The following is a 24,248-nucleotide window of genomic DNA, read 5'->3' as shown; positions in this document are numbered from 1 at the left end:
TGCTTAAGACATTAAGACTTTGTTTTGGAGCCCCCTTGAGAAGAGTTGCTATGAAGGAATAAATGTTTTGTATCAGAACAAAGGCTCTTTTGGTATTTTTATCTATGGAGAAGAACTAAAAAGACGACTGATAATTGATGATATTAGTCTGGTTTAACCACAGGTCACACTTACTTTCTTCAGATAACATCTTAAGGGAAACTTCTCATTCAAAATCTGCCCAATATATGGAAATCAAACTGGTTTTCAGAGAAATAATCCTCTTGAGGTAGGGATTGATAGTGATTAGAAGCTTCTGATAAAGGAATGCTAAAAAATTATCCTTATAAAATTGTAATTAGTGTTTGCCTTTTTCAGTGTACTCACGTGAATTACTTCTCAATGACACTGAGATACTTTCAGTCCTCAGCAGATGAACAAAGAGAGGAACAGGGAAAACTAAATTACTTGCCCAAGTTCTCAAAGTATCTGCCACAGTTGGAATGGAAATGTTAGGCCATGCTTCATCCTTGTAGGAACAAAACAGCTAAAGTCTCACTTGGAACAGGTTTAAGTAGAAATTTATAAATTGAAATATTAGTTAGCTTTTACTTTCTTATATTTGAAGGAAAAGAGAAAGAAGGAATGAAAGGTTGTTGCTGAATGAAAAAAGGCGGCTGGGATTCTTGGCCTCCGGAGGAGAATTCAATCCGGGGCGAGAGACGAGGCTTGATCGCTCAGAGCTTTGTGTGATAAAGTTTTATTAAAGTGTAAAGGAGATAGAGAAAGCTTCTGACATAGGCATCAGAAGGGGGCAGAAAGAGTACCCCACTTCTAGTCTTCAGCTGGATGTTATATAGACACTAGCAGTCTGTTAATGAAAGAAAGGAATGTCTTAAAACTCAGAATGGCACCAAGCCCCTCACCCATAAGATGCATTTTGGGATAATCTTGGCACCAAATGGTTCATCCTGGGCCATAAAATGATTAACTTGAATCTTGCAGAAGGACAGATTACCATACAAATAGTTACATTTACATAGGTTAGGGAAATAATATCTGAGTATAACATACTGGTTTGTCAAGTAGGTTCTGAGCCAAGAGGCGGAACCGACTTAAAGACAGAGTTTGGGGTAAGTGCATAGTACATTAGCATAGCTTAAGACAAACATTTCCATAAGAAAAATGCATTGGTTATCTCAAGGTTTGAAACTAGTTAACTTCAGGTGAAACCAGGTGTCATTATGACAACACAGTATTTTAAGAGAAACCTTCTTTTAAATTTGTATAGAGAAGGAAAACAATATCGATAGTTTGTTTCCTCTTGCCAATTAAGAGAGATGACACTTGCAGGCTATTTCCTCCCTTGGGAGACCCCTGGCCTTTCTGCCTATTACCCTCTCAGGAATTACTGGCTTCAGTTTTCAAAGATATGTACTCTGGAAACTCAGTGTAGCATAAAGTTTGATTTTAGAATTGGAGTGAAGGCCAGAAATATTTGTTAAGTCTTAGGGTTATAGGTAATACGTACATTTTTTTTATGTACTTAAATGTTATGGTCCTTAACTATTTTGTTGAGTTGCTTCATGACGTTAAGGCCTTAAGTAATATCCTAATGTAAATTCCAATGAGACTCACTGGCTTTGATTCTTAAAACATTAATGCAATCATCTTTCCAGATTTTGTCCATGATAGAAGAAGCAGCTGGAACCAGGATGTATGAATACAAAAAACAAAATGCTCAGAGGACTATAGAAAAAAAGGAAGCTAAGCTGAGAGAAATTAAGACGGTAATTAAATTTATATAAAATATTTTTAGGAAAGAGAGTACTTTTCTTTTATTAGAGTTTCTCTGTTGTAAAAGAGGGAAATTTTATCACACCTATCTTCTCCCCAGCCTTTGTTCAGTTTTCTTTAGTCTTCTTCCTTTTAAATTTCTTTAATGGTACTTCACATACTCAAAAATAGTTTTTCCTTTATTTTCCAGATACTTGAAGAAGAAATTACTCCAACCATTCAAAAATTAAAAGAGGTGTGTATTGTATATGTGAGGACAGCCAGCTAGGATGTCTCTCAAAATTGGCGATGCATCCATGATGATACACATGGGGCGACAGCTGTACCACTCCTCAGAAATGTTTCTTGGAGATGAGATAAGGAGTTAGAGTTGATAGTCCATGCTCAACCTTCTGCTTATAGAGGACAATGCACTTCATACCTGTTAAGTCATAATGGTTTTAGAGATTGACTGTCATAATCTCAGAAAACAACATGCCAGATTTTCATTCTTTGTTGAAGACAAGTATAAATCTAAATTTTCCTGGATAGTTAGAATTAAGTGGAATAAATATTTCTTAAAGGTATGGCATTCTTAGAAACTCTTGGTAGAATGAGTAACTTCTAGGGTAAGAGGGGCTCTCACTAAAATTACTGCTGTCAAGGCAGTTAGTAGACAATAGGTATTGAAACAGATGACTGTTTTCTCTATAATCTTTGTACTTCTGACATCATATCACTGTTTCAGTGAAAGTATTTTAAATCATGTATTTAGAAATTTCTTAAATGTTCATTAAAATTTGATACTTCTCAAGCTCTCTTCTGAATCTATAGAGTAGCATAGATGTAATTGGAAAAACTGAAAAATTGTGAACTTGAAGGTTCTGCTTTTGTATCTATGATTTAATAGAAAAACACTAGATCACGAGTTTAAACCTAAATGTCATATTTGATTTTGCCAAATTCTGTATTTGATAATATGAAGAGCTCATTTAATCACCCTGAATTTGTTTCTTCATCTGCAGATTAGGAATTTTCATTGTTAACTTTGTCCTAGTAGGTCCCAGTGGGAATCAAGTTTAGTAATATGTGAGCAAATATTTATAAATAGTTATATGAATGAATGTAGAGTGGGCATCTTGGTAATAGTACCACAAACTACATTTAATAGTGTATCATTCATGGTTTTATAATTTTATAGACTTATTCCCACAAGTCTATGAATCTTATGTCCATATTTCTTTGTTAATCCCAACTGTGGTTATATTTGAGAAGAAATAGCCACAGAGAATTCATTAAGATGACATTACTATCTAAAAAGCCACAGTTCTAATGTTGTTTGAAGTTTCCTAAAATTAACAGTCCATAATTACTCAAATTTAAGACAAAATCCATTATGTTTATTGTGTAATGGGAAATTTTTTATGTATTGCTGTATTTAAATTCTTTCCAAATTTATTTAAAAATATTAATGTAGAGTTATACTTTATTGGTGGTTTCTCTTTTAGGAAAGATCTTCCTACTTGGAGTACCAAAAGCTATTGAGAGAAATAGAACATCTGAGTCGTTTATATATAGCTTATCAGTTTTTGCTGGCTGAAGATACTAAAGAACGCTCAGCTGAGGCATTAAAAGAAATGCAGGATAAAATTAAGAAGCTTCAAGAAGAAGTGTCTGAGAATGATAAAAAAATAAAAGCACTTAGTCATGAAATAGAAGAGTTGGAAAAAAGAAAAGATAAGGTCAGACATGTAAGAATAATAATAAACTGAAAAATATTAAATAATGTAACTATTTTGGGTATACTGGGCATTGTGTTCTGAATTGAAAAAAATTTATTTTACTGTATGATAATGATATAGTTTCAATTCAGTTCAGTTGTGTCCGATTCTTTTGAGACCCCATGGACTGCAGCACACCAGGCCTCCCTATCCATCACCAACACCTGTAGTTTACTCAGATTGATGTCCATCGAGTTGGTGATGCCATCTAATCATCTCATACTCTGTCGTCCCCTTCTCCTCCCGCCTTCAGTCTTTCCCAGCATCAGGGTCTTTTCAAATGAGTCCGTTCTTCAAATCAGTTGGCCAAAGTATTGGAGTTTCAGCATCAGTCCTTCCAGTGAATATTCAGGACTGAATTACTTTAGGGTGGACTACTTGGATCTCCTTGCAGTCCAAGGGACTCTCAAGAGTTTATTCAAAAGCATCAATTCTTTGGTGCTCAGCTTTCTTTATAGTCCAACACACATCCATAAATGACTCCTGGAAAAACCATTGCTTTGACTAGATGGACCTTTGTTGGCAAAGTAATGTCTCTGCTTTTGAATATGCTATCTAGGTTGGTCATAACTTTTCTTCCAAGGAGCAAGCATCTTTTAGTTTCATGGCTGCAATCACCATCTGCAGTGATTTTGGAGCCCAAAAGAATAAAGTCTGTCACTGTTTGCATTGTTTCCCCATCTGTTTGCCATGAAGTGATGGAACCAGATGCCATGATCTTAGTTTTCTGAATGTTGGGTTTTATTTTTCACTCTCCTCTTTCACTTTCATCAAGAGGCTCTTTAGTTCTTCTTCACTTTCTGCCATAAAGGATTGTGTCACCTGCATATCTGAGGTTATTGATATTTCTCCTGGCAGTCTTGATTCCAGCTTGTGCTTCATCCACCCCGGAATTTCTCATGATGTACTCTGCATAGACGTTAAATAAGCAGGGTGACAATAAACATGCTTGATGTATTCTGTTTCCTATTTGGAACCAGTCTATTGTTCCATGACCTGTTCCAACTGTTGCTTCTTGACCTGCATACAGATTTCTCAAGAGGCAGATCAGGTTGTCTGGTATTCCAAACTCTCAGAATTTTCCACAGTTTGTTGTGATCCACATAGTCAAGGACTATGGCATAGTCATAAAAGCAGAAATAGATGTTTTTCTGGAACTCTCTTGCTTTTTTGATGATCCAGTGGATGTTGGCAATTCGATATTTGGTTCCTTTGCCTTTTCTAAATCCAACTTGAACATTGGGAAGTTCACAGTTCACGTACTATTGAAGGCTGTCTTGGAGAATTTTGAGTATTTGCTAGTGTGTGCTGCTGCTGCTGCTGCTGCTAAGTCGCTTCAGTTGTGTCCGACTCTGTGCGATCCCATAGACGGCAGCCTACCACGCTCCCCCGTCCCTGGGATTCTTCAGGCAAGAACACTGGAGTGGGTTGCCATTTCCTTCTCCAATGCATGAAAGTGAAAAGTGAAAGTGACGTTGCTCAGTTGTGTCCGACTCTTCGCGACCCCATGGACTGCAGCCTACCAGGCTCCTCCGTCCATGGGATTTTCCAGGCAAGAGTACTGGAGTGGGGTGCCATTGCCTTCTCCAACTAGCATGTGAGATGAGTGCAATTGTGTGGTAGTTTGAGCATTTTTTGGCATTGCCGTTCTTTGGGATTGGAATGAAAATTGACCTTTCCAGTCCTGTGGCTATTGCTGAGTTTTCCAAATTTGTTGGCATATTGAGTGAAGCACTGTCACAGCATCATCTTTTAGGATTTGAAATAGCTCAACTGGAATTCCATCACTTCCGCTAGCTTTGTTAGTAGTGATGCTTCCTAAGGCCCAGTTGACTTCACATTCCAGATGTCTGACTCTAGGTGAGTGATCACACCATCGTGATTATCTGGATCTTGAATATCTTTTTTGTATAGTTCTTCTGTGTATTCTTGCCATCTCTTCTTAATATCTTCTGCTTCTGTTAGGTCCATACCATTTCTGTCCTTTATTGTGCCTATTTTTGCATGAAAAGTTCCCTTGGTATATCTAGTTTTCTTGAAGAGATCTCTAGTCTTTCCCATTCTTTTGTTTTCCTCTATTTCTTTGCATTGATCACTGAGGAAGGCTTTCTTATCTCTTCTTGCTATTTGGAACTCTGTATTCAAATGAGTATATCTTTCATTTCGCCTTTGCTTTTCGCTTCTCGTCTTTTCACAGCTATTTGTAAGGCCTCCTGAGACAACTTTTGTGCCTTTTTGCTTTTCTTTTCCATGAGGATGGTCTTGATCCCTGCCTCCTGTGCAATGTCACAAACCTCTATCCATAGTTCTTCAGGCACTCTGTCCATCAGATTTAATCCTTTGACTCTCTTTCTCACTTCCACTATATAATCATAAGGGATTTGATTTAGGTCATACCTGAATGGTCTAGTGGTTTTCCCTACTTTCTTCAATTTAGGTCTGAGTTTGACAATCAGGAGTTCATGATCTGAGCCACAGTCAGCTCCTGGTCTTGTTTTTGCTGTCTGTATAGAGCTTCTCCATCTTTGGCTGCAAAGAATATGATCAGTCTGCTTCGGTATTAACTGTCTGGTGATGTCCATGTGTAGAGTCCATAGTTTATTAAAAATAAATACATATAAATTATACACTAACAAATTTTTAAGTACATGATTGAATTGGGTGCATTTGATTATAGGAAGTTGGAGGTATACTTCGATCTTTAGAAGATGCTCTTACAGAAGCTCAGCGAGTTAATACTAAATCTCAAAGTGCCTTTGATTTCAAGAAGAAAAATCTGGCAAGTGAAGAGAACAAACGCAAAGAACTGGAGAAAAATATGGTAGAGGTAAGCAAATGAGAAGTGTAATTTAATTCTAGTAATATACATTCCTCCATTCTGTTAATATTTATTACGTGCCTGCTGTGGACCAGGGTAATTGTTTAGGCTAGGATGTAGCAACTGACAAAATGACAATAATGAACAAAATGCCTTGTGTGTCTTCATTCCAGTGAGGAAAACGATGATAAAATAAGTGAAATATGAAGTATGTTATATAGTGGTAACTGATGAGGAGAAAAAAAGCAGTGGATAGGGTTAGTATTGGGCAGGGAGGTACAATTTGGAATTTTCAATTGGGTAAACATTAAAGGTCTCATTGGGAGGCTTCTATTTCATTAGAGACCTGAAGGTGGTCAGAGAAGGGTGTAGATAGATTGGGAGGCTGTGGGGGGAGATGTTCCAGACAAAAGAGCAGCAGCAGCTCCAAGTGCCTAAGGTATTGGAAAAGCAGAGAGAAGTAAAGCTGGTTGCTACTGAGTAGTAGAGATGGGGTGTAGGATCACGTGTGGTTTTGCAAAATATGTGAAGGACTTTGCTGTTTATTCTGAGTGGCATGGGAAGCTGCTGGAGTTGGTTGAGCCCAAGGGTGACATTTTAATATTTTAGTAGTACTATTCTTGCTGTTTTGAGGATAAATTAAAGGGAAGAAGTAGAGAAACCATGTAGTAATTGGTAGTGCCAGTGATAGTCCTTGGATAGATGCAATAGAAGGTAGAATATTAGAGAAGTTGTGGGATTTTATGTGTACTTTAAGGGTAGGCCAACAGATATACCCAGCAGATTTTTTTAAAATTATAGTTCATTGGTTTAAAATGTTGTTTTCTGCTGTACAGCAAAGTGACTCAGTTATACATGTATTTTCTTTTTTTTATTTTCTTTTCCATTATGGTTTATCACAGGATATTGAATGTAGTTCCCTTTGTCATACAGTAAGACCTTATTGTTTATCCATCCTATACATAATAATTTGTACCTGCTAATCCCAAACTCCAAGTCCTTCCTCCCCTTCCCACCCTTCCCCTTGAAAACAAGTCTGTTCTCTGTGTCTGTGAGTCTTTCTATTTTGTAGATAAGTTCATTTGTATCATATTTTAGATTCCACATATAAGTGATATCATGATGTTTGTCTTTCTCTTTCTGACTGACTTCACTCAGTATGATAACCTCTAGGTCCATTCCTTGGTATCCATTGGTCCAGTGGCAGTTTTTCATTCTTTTTAATGTCTGAGTAATATTCCAGTGTGTGGGTATAACATCTTTATCGGTTCATCTGTCGATGGACATTTAGGTTGCTTCCATGTCTTTGCTACTATAAATAGTGCCCAGCAGATTGGTGTTTGAATATGAAAGAGGACTGAAGGATAACTCCAGAGTTCTGTTGTTGACAGTTTGAAATATGGTTACCATTTGTTGAATGGTGAATAATAGGCTTGAGGAGCTAGTTAGACATCTAAGTAGAGATATTGATTTGATAGTTGAAAATACGAACTTTGAATCCAGGTTAGAAATGCAAATCAAAATACATATTTTAGCATGCACCAGGGCTAATGGTCAGACTTCTTTATATATACTCATTTCTTTAGTGATCCCATCTAGCCGTGTACCCCTCAGTACCATCTACATGTTGATGCCTTTCAAACCTATAATCAACCTTGACTCCTTCTTTGAAAGACTCATTTGTCCAGCTATTTAATTGACATGTTTATATGGATGACTTTAAAAAATCTAAAACTTAACATATCCAAAATAGAACTCCTAAATTTTCCTCACCTACCCAAACCTAACTGAGCTACTGAATTTTCCTCATGTAAGTAATGATGCTGTTCACTCCAGAACCTGTAGTCCTGAATTTTCTTCTTTCTCCCAACCCTGTGGTATCTAATTCTTCGACAGATTTTGTTGATTTTAAAAGTATATCCAGAATATCCAGATATATGTGTATATCCAGAATACAGCCACCTTTCACTCCTCACGTGGTTCATGCCATCACCTCCCAGGAAGGTACTCAGTAGTATCCTCATTAGCTGCCTTTTTTTACTTACTGTGTTCCAGCCACAGTTCCTCTAATACCCAAGCATATTCCTCAGAGCGTGGCAAGTGTACCATCCCCCTAGTATTTGCACGGTCACACCTTTTGTTTCATTTAGGTTTCTGCTCAAAATGTCATCACAAAAAGGCCTTTTCTCATTATTCTTAAAATAGTAGTTCCATCATTTTTTGCTTTATGTGTTTACTATGTTTTCCACCTTAAAAATGTAGGCTCCTGAGGACCCTGTGTCTTTAATATCTAGAATAATGCCTGGTACATGGTAAATATCTAAGAAATACCCAGTTCATCATGAATTAAGTGAGCCAAATTTCTGATCACTTTCATGTAAATATGACTAGATTTTTTTTTTTTTCTTTTAGTGCTGGTATCTTATATAGCAATAGATATTTGGTTATTAGAATTTAAGTGAGAGTGTTAGTCTTTCAGTTGTTCCATCTCTTTGTGATCCAAGGGACTGTAGCCTGCTAAGGCTCTGTCCATGGAATTCTCCAGGCAAGAAGACTGGAGTGGGTTACCATTTTCTTCTCCAGAGGATCTTCCTGACCCAGGGATCAAACCGGGGTCTCCTGCATTGCAGGCAGATTCTTTACTTACTGTATGAACCACCAGGGAAGCTGTTCCCATAATAATTTAATACTTAAATTTTATGGCCTTTAATAGTTTATAAAAGCAGTTTCATATACATGCTCTTAATCCTAAAATTTCTTTTATTCTTGGGGTAGAGTGGATATTATTTCAATATTATAGTTTTAGAAAGTAATTTTTAGTTGTTTCAAGTGGTTTGTTTAAATTTGCAATAATATTTTAACTCATTCTCTCTCAGATTTGACTATAACATGGAATGAAGGTATTTCTATTAGGATAAGAGGTACATTTATCCTAAAAACTGAGAAATTTCAAAATGGGAATAAAATATTTAAAATTATGGTTAAATTACCATGTTCACTTCAAATTGGTATGAAATTTGATGACATTAAAGGTATGTATGTTTCACTGGTTTTCTAAAATATAATACTTTCCAATTTCAAACTCTTCCTAAAGGATTCTAAAACTTTAGCAGCAAAGGAAAAAGAGGTTAAAAAAATAACAGATGGACTAAGTGCCCTTCAAGAAGCAAGTAATAAAGATGCTGAAGCTTTGGCCGTTGCACAGCAGCACTTTAATGCTGTTTCCGCTGGTCTGTCCAGTAATGAAGATGGAGCAGAAGCAACTCTTGCTGGTCAGATGATGGCCTGTAAAAATGAAATAAGTAAAACTCAGACAGAAGCCAAACAGGTAAGTACAGACAGTAAGAACTATGTGATTGCAGTTTTTATTTCTTTATTATTATTTGATTTTTTGTGAAGCTCCTTCACACTACGCTTTGGCAGTTGTTAAACAAAATGTTGAAAATATTCAGATAACTATCAACTATTACATTCTGCTGCTGCTTAGCACCTAAAACAATGAAATTCAATATACTGATCTCTACCTATTGACAATATCAGTATAAGATGCCATAAAACATAAAATACCTTTATAGATTAATTGAAATTTTAAGTGCAATAAATGCTCTGTTCTGTTTTCAGCATTGTATGGAATACTTGAGGTTAACGTATTTGTTTTCATCTTTTTGGTATTTTATTGACATTATAAAGTTGAAGTTTTAAGTTTTAATAGGAAAACAAAAACATCTTCATTTATATGCCTGCCACAGTTAAAACTATAGCATTTTAGTGTCATACTTATAGCATATACATTTTTCTGTCAGTTTAGCATCCTTTTTCTGTATACTTTTATTCCTCATCAATACAGTTAAGTGCACAGTTGGACAGCATAAATATTATATAAGTGCAAATATGCATACCTAAGTGAAAAAGAAGGAAGTGATTTCTAGCTTTTTATTTTGCTTTTAATTTGATCAGTTCAGTTCAGTAGCCCATTCGTGTCCGACTCTTTACGACCCCATGAACTGCAGCACTCCAGGCCCCCCTGTCCATCACCAACTCCCGGAGTTCACTCAAACTCACGTCTATCAAGTTGGTGATGCCATCCAGCCATCTCATCCTCTGTTATCCCCTTCTCCTCCTGCCCCCAATCCCTCCCAGCATCAGAGTCTTTTCCAATGAGTCACCTCTTCGCATGAGGTGGCCAAAGTATTGGAGTTTCAGCTTCAGCTACACTCCCTCCAAAGAACACCCAGGACTGATCTCCTTTAGACTGGACTGGTTGGATCTCCTTGCAGTCCAAGGGACTCTCAGTCTTCTCCAACACCACAGTTCAAAAGCATCAATTCTTCGGCACTCAGCTTTCTTTATAGTGCAACTCTCACATCCATACATGACCACTGGAAAAACCATAGCCTTGACTAGACGGACCTTTGTTGGCAAAGTAATGTCTCTGCTTTTGAATATGCTATCTAGGTTGGTCATAACTTTCCTTCCAAGGAGTAAGCGTCTTTTAATTTCATGGCTGCAGTCACCATCTGCAGTAATTTTGGAGCCCCCAAAAATAAAGTCTGACACTGCTTCCACAGTTTCCCCATCTATTTCCCATAAAGTGATGGAACCAGATGCCATGATTTTAGTTTTCTGAATGTTGAGCTTTAAGCCAACTTTTTCACTCTCCACTTTCACTTTCATCAATAGGCTTTTTAGTTCCTCTTCACTTTCTGCCATAAGGGTGGTGTCATCAGCTAATGACAGTTCTTTGATATTAATCTTTGAGCTCATTGATGTTAGTTTTATAAATATTAAAAATATAGACTTAAATTATAAGATATTTAATATTTGAGCATATATACATTTATATTCTGAGTAGTATTTTGAGGAGAATACATTGGGAAATGATTCCCTGTTGATATACTGATCCAAGTAGTCAGTTAAATTTTCAAGGCTGATGTCTCTTAAAACAATCTAAATATGTGGCTGTTTTATCACTAGCGCTATCTGCCTCGTATAGCCTGTTATATGTTTTTCTGTTACAGGCTCAGATGAAGTTGAAACATGCCCAACAAGAATTAAAGACTAAACAAACAGAAATTAAGAAGATGGATAGTGGCTATAGGAAGGATCAAGAAGCATTAGAAGCTGTGAAAAAACTTAAAGAAAAACTTGAAACTGAAATGAAAAGGCTAAATTATGAAGGTTTGCCTTTAAAGACATGATGTTAAATCATTAGGAAATAGTGATTATTAATAGAAACTTAAAGGAAATAGCAAGTAGGAAATTTTTTTCACCTCATTAATGTTAATGTGAATTAGTATAAAAATTATTTATAAATATAATCAGAAAAATACCAGAGTATAAAACAGTCCTTTGAATTGAAAGGATGAAAATGGTTTTATGTGTTGAAAATATGTCTACTTGACACTTAATATAAATTCAAATGTTAAGTATGCTTTTCTTTAATATTATCAGGAGTTTGCATTTTGCTTTTAGAAATGCTTTGGAAATAGAGATTACTAATATTTTCCTTAAAACAGTAGAATATTTGAGTTTTTAAAACTTGGTTTCAATTTACTTACGGCTTACTGTTCAGAAAACAAGGAGGAAAGCCTTCTGGAAAGGCGAAGGCAGCTATCTCGTGATATCAGTAGACTGAAAGAAACAGAAGAAGCTCTCTTGGCCAGATTTCCCAATCTTCGATTTGCCTATAGGTAAGAGTTAAATCTTGAAATTGAACATGGTAGTAACTAGGATATATTTTTGTGTAAAAGTTACCGTAAGCTACTTTTCCTTAATTGTTTTTTCTTTTTTCCTTAAATCTTTATTGAATGTTTCAGAGTTGTAGACAAGGGAAATTCTTGTGAAATTTAAGGTTACTAATGCCACTAATGTCAAAACCAAAATGAGTGGAATTTAATCTTACCCCAAAAAGTTTCTTTAAGGTTATTTTATCATTAATGTTAAATAGCTGTGTTAACATTTTATAATTTGTTTTATTAATGCTATATGGTTTTTTTCTTGGAATACTTAATATATGTATTACAAAGATTAGAACATTAAAGTTATTTTTGTTACCTTGAAAACATTATGTATACTGAAAGATCTTTTGATTTTAAAACAATAGTCTTTTAAGGGTACAATAGAATACTGTATACATACTTTAAAAAACCAGGGTACGTTAATGTATAAAAGCTTTATTACTAAAGACTATTAGCTGACAATGCAAGTTTGCCACAGAACTTCAATTTGTAAAAAACAAAATGACAACGGAAAACATCAATATTTGTGAAACACAATAAAAGATGTGTCTGTAGCTGGACAGTCATGAGACATTTGAAATCTTTTAATTTTGTTAAAACTACTGATTATTGTGCTTTCAATTTAATGTATTGTCAGAAAGACCTCTTGACTAGTAAAATACAACTTTTTCTATTTTCTTGTCTAAGATTAATTTTTGTCCACTTTTCTGTTTTAGGGATCCAGAGAAGAACTGGAATAGAAATTGTGTGAAAGGACTTGTAGCTTCACTGATCAGTGTAAAAGATAGTTCTGCAACCACTGCTTTAGAATTAGTGGCCGGAGACCGACTCTACAATGTTGTAGTAGACACAGAGGTAAACTGATTTTAATTAAAGAAAACAAATAATTGCTGTTAAAACTATAATAGCTGCTAGCTTGAAAAATCATGTGCTCTTAGAAGAATTGGGTACTTTATTGACGTTTTAAACTTCTTCTAAGACTAAATGTTGGGCTTCCCTGATGGCTCAGCTGGTAAAGAATCTGCCTACAATGTGGGAGACCTGGGTTTGATCCCTGGGTTGGGAAGATTCTCTGGAGAAGGGAACGGCTACTCACTCCAGTATGCTGGCCTGGAAAATTCCATGGACTGTATATAGTCCATGGGGTCGCAAAGAGTTGGACATGACTGAGCAACTTCACTTAAGGCTAAATGTTTATCTTTACAGGGTAAAATGATAGAGTTAATGATTTTTTATATTATATTTTATTAACATTATTCCACTCCAGAGTCCAGAATGCACATATCTATCTTAGAATTTTGATTGTTCGGGATAGTAGGCACTGAGCGTATTTATAAATTCCTAAACTTGTACTGTTTCCCTTTAAATGTTTTTTGTTGTCATTAATATATTTTTCATTTATAATACACGATGTTTTAGGTTACTGGAAAAAAGCTACTAGAAAAGGGGGAATTGAAGCGTCGATACACTATAATTCCACTCAATAAAATTTCATCCAGATGTATTGCTCCAGAAACTCTGAGGATTGCTCAGAATCTTGTAAGTCTTTTTTATATGCTTTGTCTGCATCTTACTGGATTTTTTGTTGTTTTTTTTTTAATTATAGGACATTAACTGTCCTCTGAAGTAAATTGGGATTTCAATCATATATCAAACCACAAAATTTTATTGTGTTACCATGCTTTAAAAAGTTAAGATACCAAAGAGAATAAAATCAGCTTTTGTGAAATTAGATGGAAAGAGAATAGAAATGTTGGAAGACTAAAATTCCCTTTGATATTTTAAAGTTGTATTAGAATGTCTTCTTTAAAAGATTTTTATTGGACTATAGTTGGATTAAATGTGTTTTAGGTATACTGCTAAATGATTCAATTATACATACATGTGTATATCCATTATTATTCAGATTTTTTTCCCATATAGATTATTACAGAATATTGAGTAGAGTTCCTTGTGCTATACAGTAGGTCCTTCTTAGTTATCTGTTTTATTTTTGTGTGTTATGTGTGTTAAGTCACTTTAATCATGCCTGACTCTTTGTGACCCTATGGACTGTAGCCTTCTAGGCTTCTCTGTCCCTGGGATTCTCCAGGTAAGAATACTGGAGTGGGTTGCCATGGCCTCCTCCAGGATCTTCCTGACCCAGGGATGGAAGCTTGTCTCTTATGCCTTCTGCATTGGCAGGTTGATTCTTTGCCACTAGGGCCACCTGGGCAGTAGAGTTTCCTGTGCTATGCAGTAGGAGGTCCTTGTTGGTTATCTGTTTTATTTATAGTAGTGTATAAATGTTTACCCCAATCTCCTAATTTATTACTTCCCCTACATTTCCCCTTTGGTAGCCATAAATACGATTTTTGAAATCTGTGAGTCTGTTTTATAAATAAGTTCATTTGTATCAACTGAATTCTCTTAGCATTTGCTTGTCTGTAAAGCTTTTGCTTTCTCTGTTGAATCTGAATGAGATCCTTCTGTGTAGAGTAATCTCTTGGTTGTAGGTTTTTCTCTTTCATCACCAGGGCTTGTGGCTCAACTGGTAAAGAATCACCTGCAACGTGGGAGACCTGGGTTCCATCCCTGGGTTGGGAAGATCCCCTGGAGAAGGGAATAGCTACCCATTCCAGTTTTCTGGCCTGGAGAATTCCATGGACTGTATAGTCCATGGAGTTGCAAAGAGTTGGACATGACTGAGCGACTCACTTTCACATTAAATATTAAACTTTTGATTTCTGATTAATGAGAATTATAGAACTTATAGAGGAATATAGGAATTCTGCAGGTTTTTTTCATGCCACGCACACTAAACCAGCTATAGTGATAACCGTTATGGAACGTAATCTGTCAGTCTTGCAGAGATGCTTCTCTACTAGAGTTCTTCTAGATTACCCATCAACCTGTGAACATACAAAGCAGGTAGCCAGGATATGTAGTCAGCTGCTGGGCTAGATCTAAAGTAGTATGGTTTCTAGTGAATAGATGAGTGCAAGGAAATATATTTAAAAGGCTACTGTGGTTGTATAATATTTGGTAAGAACATGAAACCAGTTTTAACTTTCAGTAGTGATATCAGTATTTGAGCAGGTATTCTAAGTTCATGAGTTGAAAAAACAATTCTATGAAACCTGAAACTGCATGTATAATTAAGGTAATAAATGGATATTCAGTAAATTTCTGAAATTGAGAAGCCTTCAATGAAAATTATTTACTGTCAGGAGAAGAAAGATGAGTATAAAGTAAATAGGTGGTAATTTTGGTTAGTACTTCTTTTACTTTGAACAATCACCTTAGAGTCTAGAAGGAAGTTATTCTCGTCTTAGGTCAAGTTCCAGTGTTAGAAGTAAGTTGGGGTTTTAAGTAACAACAAAAGTACTTTTACTCAGATCCCTTAGCCACACGCACTGAATGGTAACTGCTGTGTCAGAGGACATTGCTGAACATATGTTGCAGAGAGCTGCTTTCATTATGATTTCTGCTACTACTACACTCCATAAAGTATATTCTGTTCAGTCGCTCATTCGTGTCCTACTCTGCAACCCTATGAATTGCAGCACGCCAGGCCTCCCTGTCCATCACCAACTCCTGGAGTTCACTCAAACTCATGTCCATTGAGTCAGTGAAGCCATATTAGGTTGTTTTAAAAATGTAGGCTGAGGTAGATGTTATAAACAAAGGGTGAGAAAAGACAGTTGGATCAAAATAAAAGATTGAGAGATTTTTTAAATTACTTGTTTACTCTCAATTACTGTTTTCGTTTCTGTAACTGGAAGGTAGTTGCTCTAGCATGTTTTATTTGAATGGAAAAGTATTCACTTTGGGACAACCAAGTTGATAGTTGAAGGAAAACATGTAATTGTGTAACTGTGTTGATCTAGAAATTGTACTTTAAGAAAGTGTGTTCACAAATAATCCACTTTGAATTTAGAAACTTGATAGTGGCTTCTACTTGATTGAAACTCATGACTGGTATTTTTAGCTAAATGTTTTACTTAGATTTTTCAGTGTTTAAACTTGAATTTTTTTTCCTAAAAGTGAGTTTTCTATAGCATTTTAGAAAATTCAAAAGGCGTTGTACTGCTGGGTATATATATTAAGTTACTGTTAGTATTTATACTAACAGTTGTGGGCATTATTAGTATTTTATAAAATAGTATTTGAAAGGAAAGGAGTAATATGTATTATGACATATGTTTTCCCACAGGTTGGCCCTAATAATGTTCATGTGGCTCTTTCCCTGGTTGAATACAAACCAGAACTTCAGAAAGCAATGGAATTTGTCTTTGGAATGACATTTGTTTGTGACAATATGGATAATGCAAAAAAAGTAGCTTTTGATAAAAGGATAATGACTAGAACTGTAACTCTAGGAGGCGATGTGTTTGATCCTCATGGGACATTGAGTGGAGGTAGGATTTATATCATTTTGTCCTCCTACTCCCTTGTTCTAAATAGGATGGGGACTTTTTTTTTTAATAGGAAATATTGGGGTTGGAATAATTCAGTGTTTTATTCCTAATCAAAGGATTGACTTTTCATTTGTGACAGTTACTTATTATTAATTGAGAAATTATACGCTGTCATCATCCAGATGGAGCTCTAGTCTAGTAACCAGTACTATAGCTTTTCTTGCTCATCTTAAGTCTATTCTTGTTCTCTCTTTTTTGCCTTGTTAAGATATTCTAGTCACTGGGAAACGAAGTAGTTTTATTCAGTGCAATTGTAGCTTGACCACCAGTTTTCCTTTAGGAAACATGTTAACTTCTGATATGTGTATATGCTACTGCTGCTGTCAAAAGTAAAGCAAAACTTTAAATCTGCCCTTGAGATGGTGCCTTAAGAAAGGAATTCTTAAGTAGTGACCATGTATTTCCTGTCCTAATATTTGTGATACTGTTTCCATATCCATGTCGAGTGACCATGTAATAAATAACAAATACTGAACAGTACTTACTGTGTACTAGGCAGTGTTGTAAGCCTGTACTGTCCAATACAGTAGCTACTAGCCACATGTGACTTACCATTTAAATAAGGTAATTAAAATTAAATAGAATAATTTATTTAATTGCACTAGGCATATTTCAAGGGCTCAGTAACCACAGTATTTAGTGGGTAATTGGATAGTGCACATATGGAACATTTCTATCATTCTATAAAGCCCTCTCCTAAGGACTTTAATTAGTTCATTTAATCTTTATAGCAACCTTGAGGTAGACATTACTATCTTTTCTATATGTTTGTAGAAACTAAAGTATAAAACAGTTAAGAATTTGCTGATAAGTGGCAGAGCCAGGGGTCAGAGTTTAAACAGATAGCCTGATTTCACAGTTTGTGCTTTTAACCAAACCAAGAGACTTGGATGCCTCTTGAGTTAGGAAGTATCTTAATTTCTTTCTAGTCCAAGAAAACAGTAGCCAATGTAATGAGCTTCATGATCAAGTTCCCCAGTGTACATAATGACTAGTATCTACAGTTGGAAGATAGAAACCAAATATTTTAAAATATCTAGATTAGAAGGAACATTTTAGATTTCACTGAATTATATGTTCTTGAAATTCCTCCTTAAGTGATGGCAGATATGTAACCCCATGTCATATAAGCAAAGTGTTCATAATAGCATTATTGATTGACTTCACTTTCTTCCATCAAACCTGGAGTTTTCTTGACAGCTTAACACTTCAGCCTGTTACTGCCAGACAGTTATAAAGCATGTAAGGTAAAACCAGTTTACTATGCTATGTCGAGTTTAGACCACATTACAATATGGTAATAAATAGCTCCCAAATCTTAGTGGCTTACAGATTTATTCTATAATTATGCTACATCATGTTACTTGTCTCTGCTCCATGTTATTCTCATTATGGGACTTAGGCTGACTGAAAAATAAATCTTTTTTTTTTTAACATACTTTACACATGGGAAAGGGAAAACAAGTGGTAAATTACGTGCTGCCTCTTAAAGCTTACTTTCAGAAGAGGCAGATTTCCCACTTCATCTGCTAGAGCAAAGCACATGGCTAAGCCTGATTTTAGTAGATCAGAAAATGGTCCTGAGAGGAATCCACCCAGTGAGTAAAGAAAGTGAAGTCGCTCAGTCGTGTCCGACTCTTTGCGACCCCATGGACTGTAGCCTATCAGGTTCCTCCATCCATGGGATTTTCCAGGCAAGAGTGCTGGAGTGGATTGCCATTTCCTTCTCCAGGGGATCTTCCTGACCCAGAAATCGAATCCGGGTCTCCTGCATTGCAGGCAGACGCTTTACCGTCTGAGCCACCCGGGAAGCTTACCAGTGAGCAAAGGCAATGATTATTTTGAATAAATAATCCATCACATACAGAGTATTTGTTATCACATATGTATGCCCTAAGATTCAAATGATAAAATGGATTTTGTACCTTCATAAACCACTAAAGATTGGCTGTTGAATTATTTCAAGTGTAAATCTCTTAGAAAACTGTATTGTTTCCTAAATATGTGGCAACTCAGTGTTGAAGGCCTGTTTTAATTTGCCTATGTCAGGTGCTCGATCCCAGGCAGCTTCCATTTTAATGAAGTTTCAAGAACTCAAAGATGTTCAAGATGAGCTCAGAACCAAGGAGAATGAGCTACGGGCTCTAGAAGAGGAATTAGCCAATCTTAAAAACACTGCTGAAAAGTAAGACTTTGGTTGGATTAAGCTGTTATTAAAATTTTTTTTGGTCAAAAATCTGCATTTGCATGGTAGAAGATTAAAAAAACTAATATTTAAAGAAATACTTAACAACTTAAATAATAACCTTAGTATTGAATAAGTTGTGAATTGATAACAGTTTTTTTTTTAAATATAAGTGATGTCTTTGTTTTACGAAATTATGGAAAGTTAATTAAAAGGAAGAAAGAAAAATCAGCCAAATATTCCTATTTTTCTACTGAGATATATACTCTGTTAACATTCTTTGGGGATTAGTGGGGAAACACACAGATACTCTGAAGGTTGATGCCAGAGGACACTTGAGTCCTTGATTTGAAATGATGTCATATGCGGTAGCACTGATTGGGTGTCTACACTAAGTTTTGCAGCCTTATGGCTGTCCTATACATGTTGAAGCTAGCTAGGTTGCCTGTGGAGAAGTTAAACAAGTTTATGTCAAAAGTCACTGCTAAAATTAAAGTGTTTACTTCCAGTGTTTTTTCTTTGTGGGTGTGGATATAGGTGTGTGTGTAAACTGTTCAACATTACTTCTGTTTGTGTATGATACATATTTATGTATGATGAAATATATGTATGCCACATTTTTTTTTTCATAATTGGGTTCATGCTATTCAATGTAACCCTTTTTGTCTCCTAACATTATTTACTATTGCATGCCTCATGTGCCAAGTACTCTTCAAAGAACTGGGAATATAGCAGTGAATCAAATAGATAAATCTCTTCCTTTATCTTACCTCCATATGTGGAGTTGGGGCAATAGACAATATAAAAAGTTAAATTGGTAAAAGGTATGTTAGATAATGCTAAGTTCTAAGAATAAAAATGTAAAATAGGAAAGAAGTGTTGAAAGTTTATATGGGGTGGGCAGGGAAAGCCTTACTGAGAAGATGACTTGAATAAACACCTGAACGATGTTGAGTGGACTCACTATGTGGTTATCTAGAAGAGTCCTTACGTGCTTTAAAAACTTCAGGAGTATAAATGCCACAAACTTAACAAAGTACAGTATTTGAGAGTTTAATTGTAATTTTTTTTTAATCCCTCTGAAGATGGCAAGTGGCAGATGAGATAAAATTAAACAATTTATTTAGAATTCACAATACTGAATAAAGGTAAGAGAAAATAAAAGATAAAAACTTAAATTTTTTTTGAGGGGTAAACTTTTGGCATTTATCTTCTGAAATTATCAAAGCTTAGAATAGTACCAAGACTTTTTTGGGACACAGTATATATGTGGAAAAGATTATTTACACTAAGTCACAGTGGCCATTCCACGATGTAAATTGTATCAAAATGCCCACTTTCAAACATTATATACATGTAAAGCCTGCCTTTTACCTTCATTGACATATGACATTAATCATAAAATGAAAGAACTTTCTCTGAGAAAGAGACAAAAAGATGTTTCTGAAATGTGGAAGCTCTGTCAAGGGAATGAATTACAGACTCAGTTGTAGTCACATTTGGCTTGGAACTGTTAAGTTTGTTGAGCAGTACTAGGTCGTTTATTCTGCAGAGTTGTTTTGTAAACTAATTGTGGCCCTGAGGTCCAGGAAGAAAAGTAGATTTTGAAAAATGAAAGTGGAAGGGTCACCTAAAGCCATTCTTTCATAGACCATATCAGGAAAATATGTTGCCTTTTTTAAAAAATTTCTTTACATTTTTAAATGAGTTGAAAAATGACTGAGTTAAAATCCTGTCTTTTTAATTGCTGTCAAGCAGTCTCAGACAAGAATACTCAAGGGAGTATTTATAAGTTGCTTGTTTTTTGCCCTCAAACCTTGTGATTTTCTAGTTACAAGCAACCTTTGAATTTACTATAATTTAAAATTTCACTGCAGCTGAATTAGCAAAATACCTTCCAAAGCCTTAATTTGAAGCTGCCAGAACTGGGGGACAATTACAGGATCTGCAAAAAAAAGTGCTTGGTGAATGTTTAAGTTTAGTACTGTGTCATTTTAAACCACCAGTCTCCTTACAAAATGGAGGGAATGATGTTATTTTTTAAAACATTTGAAACTGGGGATTGAGCTAACCAAATTTTTGAAATTTTATATAATTGTTATATATTCTATTTTTGTGATGGGGGCTATTATGGAGTTTTTCTTTTAGATAAGGATCAGTGAGAAGGATTATTTTTAAGATAACTTATTTATTCAGAGATTATTAATATTTTCTAAAATTAAGAATATTTCTGTGGATAGTTAACTATTGGTCTTGGTCATTTAGAGTATTTACCTTCAGTAACCAAGTCAAACTTGAGTTTACATTGATGCTTCAGAAGTGTGAAAGTCATCAAAATGAGTCTTGTAACCAGTGGCATCTTACATTATGTTGTATGAGTTTGTTTTAGGTAAGAGCTTGTTTAAATGCATGTCTCAAACATCAGAAAAATTATCATTTATTATAAACTTCTCTTCCTTAAGGTATCGCCACCTAAAACAGCAGTGGGAGATGAAAGCTGAGGAGGTAGATTTATTACAAACCAAGCTTCAGCAAAGCTCGTATCACAAGCAACAGGAAGAATTAGATGCTCTTAAAAAAATCATTGGTAAGATTTTGTTCTAATCTGTTTCAACTGATAACCATACTTTAGGTATTTGAAGCTCTCATGTTTATTGTATATTTTAATTATATGTAATAATTTTCTGTTAATTTGTGCTTTTTTATTGGGTTGCTCATAGCTTGTTTTTATTGTTCTCATGTACCACATTATAAATACCTTGTTATATGCTTGTCTTTTGGTTTTGTTTATGTTTATAGTATTTTTGTTATATGTGTTTAACTATCTCTGTCCCTAATTTTAGGAACCTATCTTAACACCTTTAATCAGAATTTAATTGTATGTGGTAGTTTTAAATTTCTCTTATTCCTTAGGACTATTCACAGACCTATTTTACCCCACTAATATTTTTATTCTTTTTTTTCTCTTCTTTTATAAAATTTAAAATGTATTCATTTCATTCACCTTTCCCACCCACTGCCTCTAGCAACCACCAATCTTTTCTTTGTATCTGTGACCTAAGATATTTAAGATTCAACATATAAGTGAGATCATATGGTATTAATCTTTCTTTGACTTATTTCACTTCATGTAATGCCCTCAAGGTCCATCCATGTTATTGCAAATGGTAGGATTTCCTTCTTTTTTTATGGTTGAATAGTATGCCGTGGTGTGTTTATGCCACAGTTTCTTTACCTATTCATCCCTTAGTGGACTCAGGTTGTTTCCATGTCTTGGGTGTTGTAAATAATGAAGCAGTGAACACCACCTGTCTTTTGATAGCCAGTATAACAGTTGAGGTGATCGCTGTTTGTGGTTTTGATTTGAATTTCCCTTATGATTAATGTTGAGTATCTTTTCATTTACCTCTCGGCCATTTGTACATCTTCTGTGGAAAATGTGTATTCAGGTCCTCTATTTTTTGATTTGATTGGTTTTCTTTCCTGTTGAATCATATGAGTTCTTAATATGGTTTAGATATTAACCCCTTATCAGATAGATGACTTACAAATGTTTTCTCCTATTCACTAGGTTGCCTTTTGGTTTGTTGATTTGTTTTGGTGTGCAGAAGCTTTTTGGTTTGATGTAGTCCCCCTTGTTCATTTTTGCTTTTGTTACCTTTGCTTTTGGTGTCAAATTCAAAAAATCATCAAAACCTATGTTATGGAGCTTGCTACCTGTTTTCTTCTAGGAGTTTCATGATTTCAGGTTTTACCTTCAAGTCTTTAATCCATTTTGACTTAATTTTTTTATGTGGTGTTAGAAAGTGGTCTGGTTTCATTCTTTTCTGACTGTCCAGCTTCCTTGCAACATTTACTGAAGAGACTGTCTTTTCCGCATAATATATTCTTGACTCCTTTGTCATAAATTAATTGATCATGTATGCATGGGCTTTGTTTTGGGGTTCTTTTATTCAGTAGTTCCATTGATCCTTGTGTCTGTTTTCAGTAGAGTGCCACTAACTCTACTGCTTTAATTACTCTAGCTTTGTAATATAGTTTGAAATCAGGGAGTATGGTGCCTCCAGTTTTGTTGTTCTTTTTCAAGATTGCTTTGACTGTTCAGGGTCTTTTGTGGTTCCATACAAATTTTCCGATTGTTCTTTCTATTCCTATGAAATATGACATTGAAATTTTGATAGGATCTGACTTGAATCTGTAGCTTGCATTGGGTAATATGGACATTTTAACTATCCTTCCAATCTGTGAACAGAGAATATTTTTCCATTTGTTTCTGTCTTCAGTTTCTTTCATCAGTGTTTCATAGTTTTCAGTGTACATATCTTTCACCTCCTTGGTTAAATTTATTCTTAGGTATTTTCTTTTTGATACAATTGTGAATGGGATTGTTTTCTGTATAGAAACAACAGATTTTTGTAATTGATTTTGTATTCTGCAGCTTTGTTGACTTTGCTTATTATTTCTAACATCTTTTGATGGAGTCTTTACAGTTTTCTATTTATGATAGGGTTTTCTGTTTATGCCATCTACAAATAGTGAGAGTTTTACTTCTTTCTTTCCTGTTTGGATGCCCTTCTTTTCCTTGCCCTGTTGCTGTAGCACTTCCAACAGTGTGTTGAATAAAAGTGGTGTGGGCATCCTTATCTTTTTTTGGTCTTAGAGGAAATGCTTTCAGCTTTTTACCATTGAGTATGATGTTAGCTGGAGAAGGCAATGGCAACCCACTCCAGTACTCTTGCCTGGAAAATCCCATGGACGGAGGAGCCTGGTGGGCTGCAGTCCATGGGGTTGCTAAGAGTTGGACACGACTGAGCAACTTCACTTTCACTTTTCACTTTCATGCATTGGAGAAGGAAATGGCAACCCACTCCAGTGTTCTTGCCTGGAGAATCCCAGGGACAGGGGAGTCTGGTGGGCTGCCATCTGTGGGGTCGCACAGAGTTAGACACGACTGAAGAAACTTAGCAGCAGCAGCAGCTGCAGCATGATGTTAGCTGTGAGCTTGTTATGTGTATAGCCTTATTCTCTCTATACTCACTTTATTGTGTTTTTATCATAAATGTTGGATTTTCTCAAGTGCTTTTTCTGCTGTTTAGATGACCATGACTTTTATCCTGAATTTGTTAATATAGTGTATCATATTCACTAATTGGCAGATGTTAAACCATCATTGTATCCCTGGAGTAAATCCCACCTAGTCATGGTGTATTATTGAATTCGGTTTGCTGATGTTTTGTTGAGGATTTTTGCATTTATGTTCATCAGGGATGATAGCCTGTGATTTTTTTTGCTTGTGGTGTCCTTGTCTGATTTTAATATCAGGATGATGATGGCTTCACAAAATGCATTTGGAAGAATTTTCTTTTTGTTTGCTTTTTGGAAGAATTTGAAAAGGAAAGATTGGTATTAATTCTTTAAATGTTTGGTTTAATTCAACTGGACTTTTGTTTGTTGGGAGGTTTTTGATTCCTTATTAAGTTTCCATATTACTAATTACTAATCATGATTTAA

The 24,248-nt window shown here is 35.3% G+C and overlaps 1 protein-coding gene across 1 annotated transcript in view; it reads left to right on the top strand.

Annotated features, from left to right (window-relative positions):
- SMC2 (structural maintenance of chromosomes 2) overlaps nucleotides 1–24,248 on the top strand; it is a 50,526-nt gene that overhangs the window by 6,518 nt on the left and 19,760 nt on the right. Inside the window, exons 6-17 of the mRNA XM_014478168.2 lie at nucleotides 1,659–1,769; nucleotides 1,967–2,011; nucleotides 3,264–3,497; nucleotides 6,214–6,363; nucleotides 9,449–9,682; nucleotides 11,373–11,532; nucleotides 11,927–12,044; nucleotides 12,809–12,947; nucleotides 13,512–13,631; nucleotides 16,288–16,492; nucleotides 18,602–18,737; nucleotides 21,200–21,324. Coding sequence (XP_014333654.2) covers nucleotides 1,659–1,769; nucleotides 1,967–2,011; nucleotides 3,264–3,497; nucleotides 6,214–6,363; nucleotides 9,449–9,682; nucleotides 11,373–11,532; nucleotides 11,927–12,044; nucleotides 12,809–12,947; nucleotides 13,512–13,631; nucleotides 16,288–16,492; nucleotides 18,602–18,737; nucleotides 21,200–21,324 — 1,777 coding nt within the window. The remainder of the gene's footprint in view (nucleotides 1–1,658; nucleotides 1,770–1,966; nucleotides 2,012–3,263; nucleotides 3,498–6,213; nucleotides 6,364–9,448; nucleotides 9,683–11,372; nucleotides 11,533–11,926; nucleotides 12,045–12,808; nucleotides 12,948–13,511; nucleotides 13,632–16,287; nucleotides 16,493–18,601; nucleotides 18,738–21,199; nucleotides 21,325–24,248) is intronic.

Source organism: Bos mutus, chromosome 8 (genome assembly GCF_027580195.1).
Source record: "Bos mutus isolate GX-2022 chromosome 8, NWIPB_WYAK_1.1, whole genome shotgun sequence".
NCBI classification, from domain to species: Eukaryota; Metazoa; Chordata; class Mammalia; order Artiodactyla; family Bovidae; genus Bos; species Bos mutus.
This window is presented reverse-complemented; position numbering and strand designations above follow the sequence as displayed.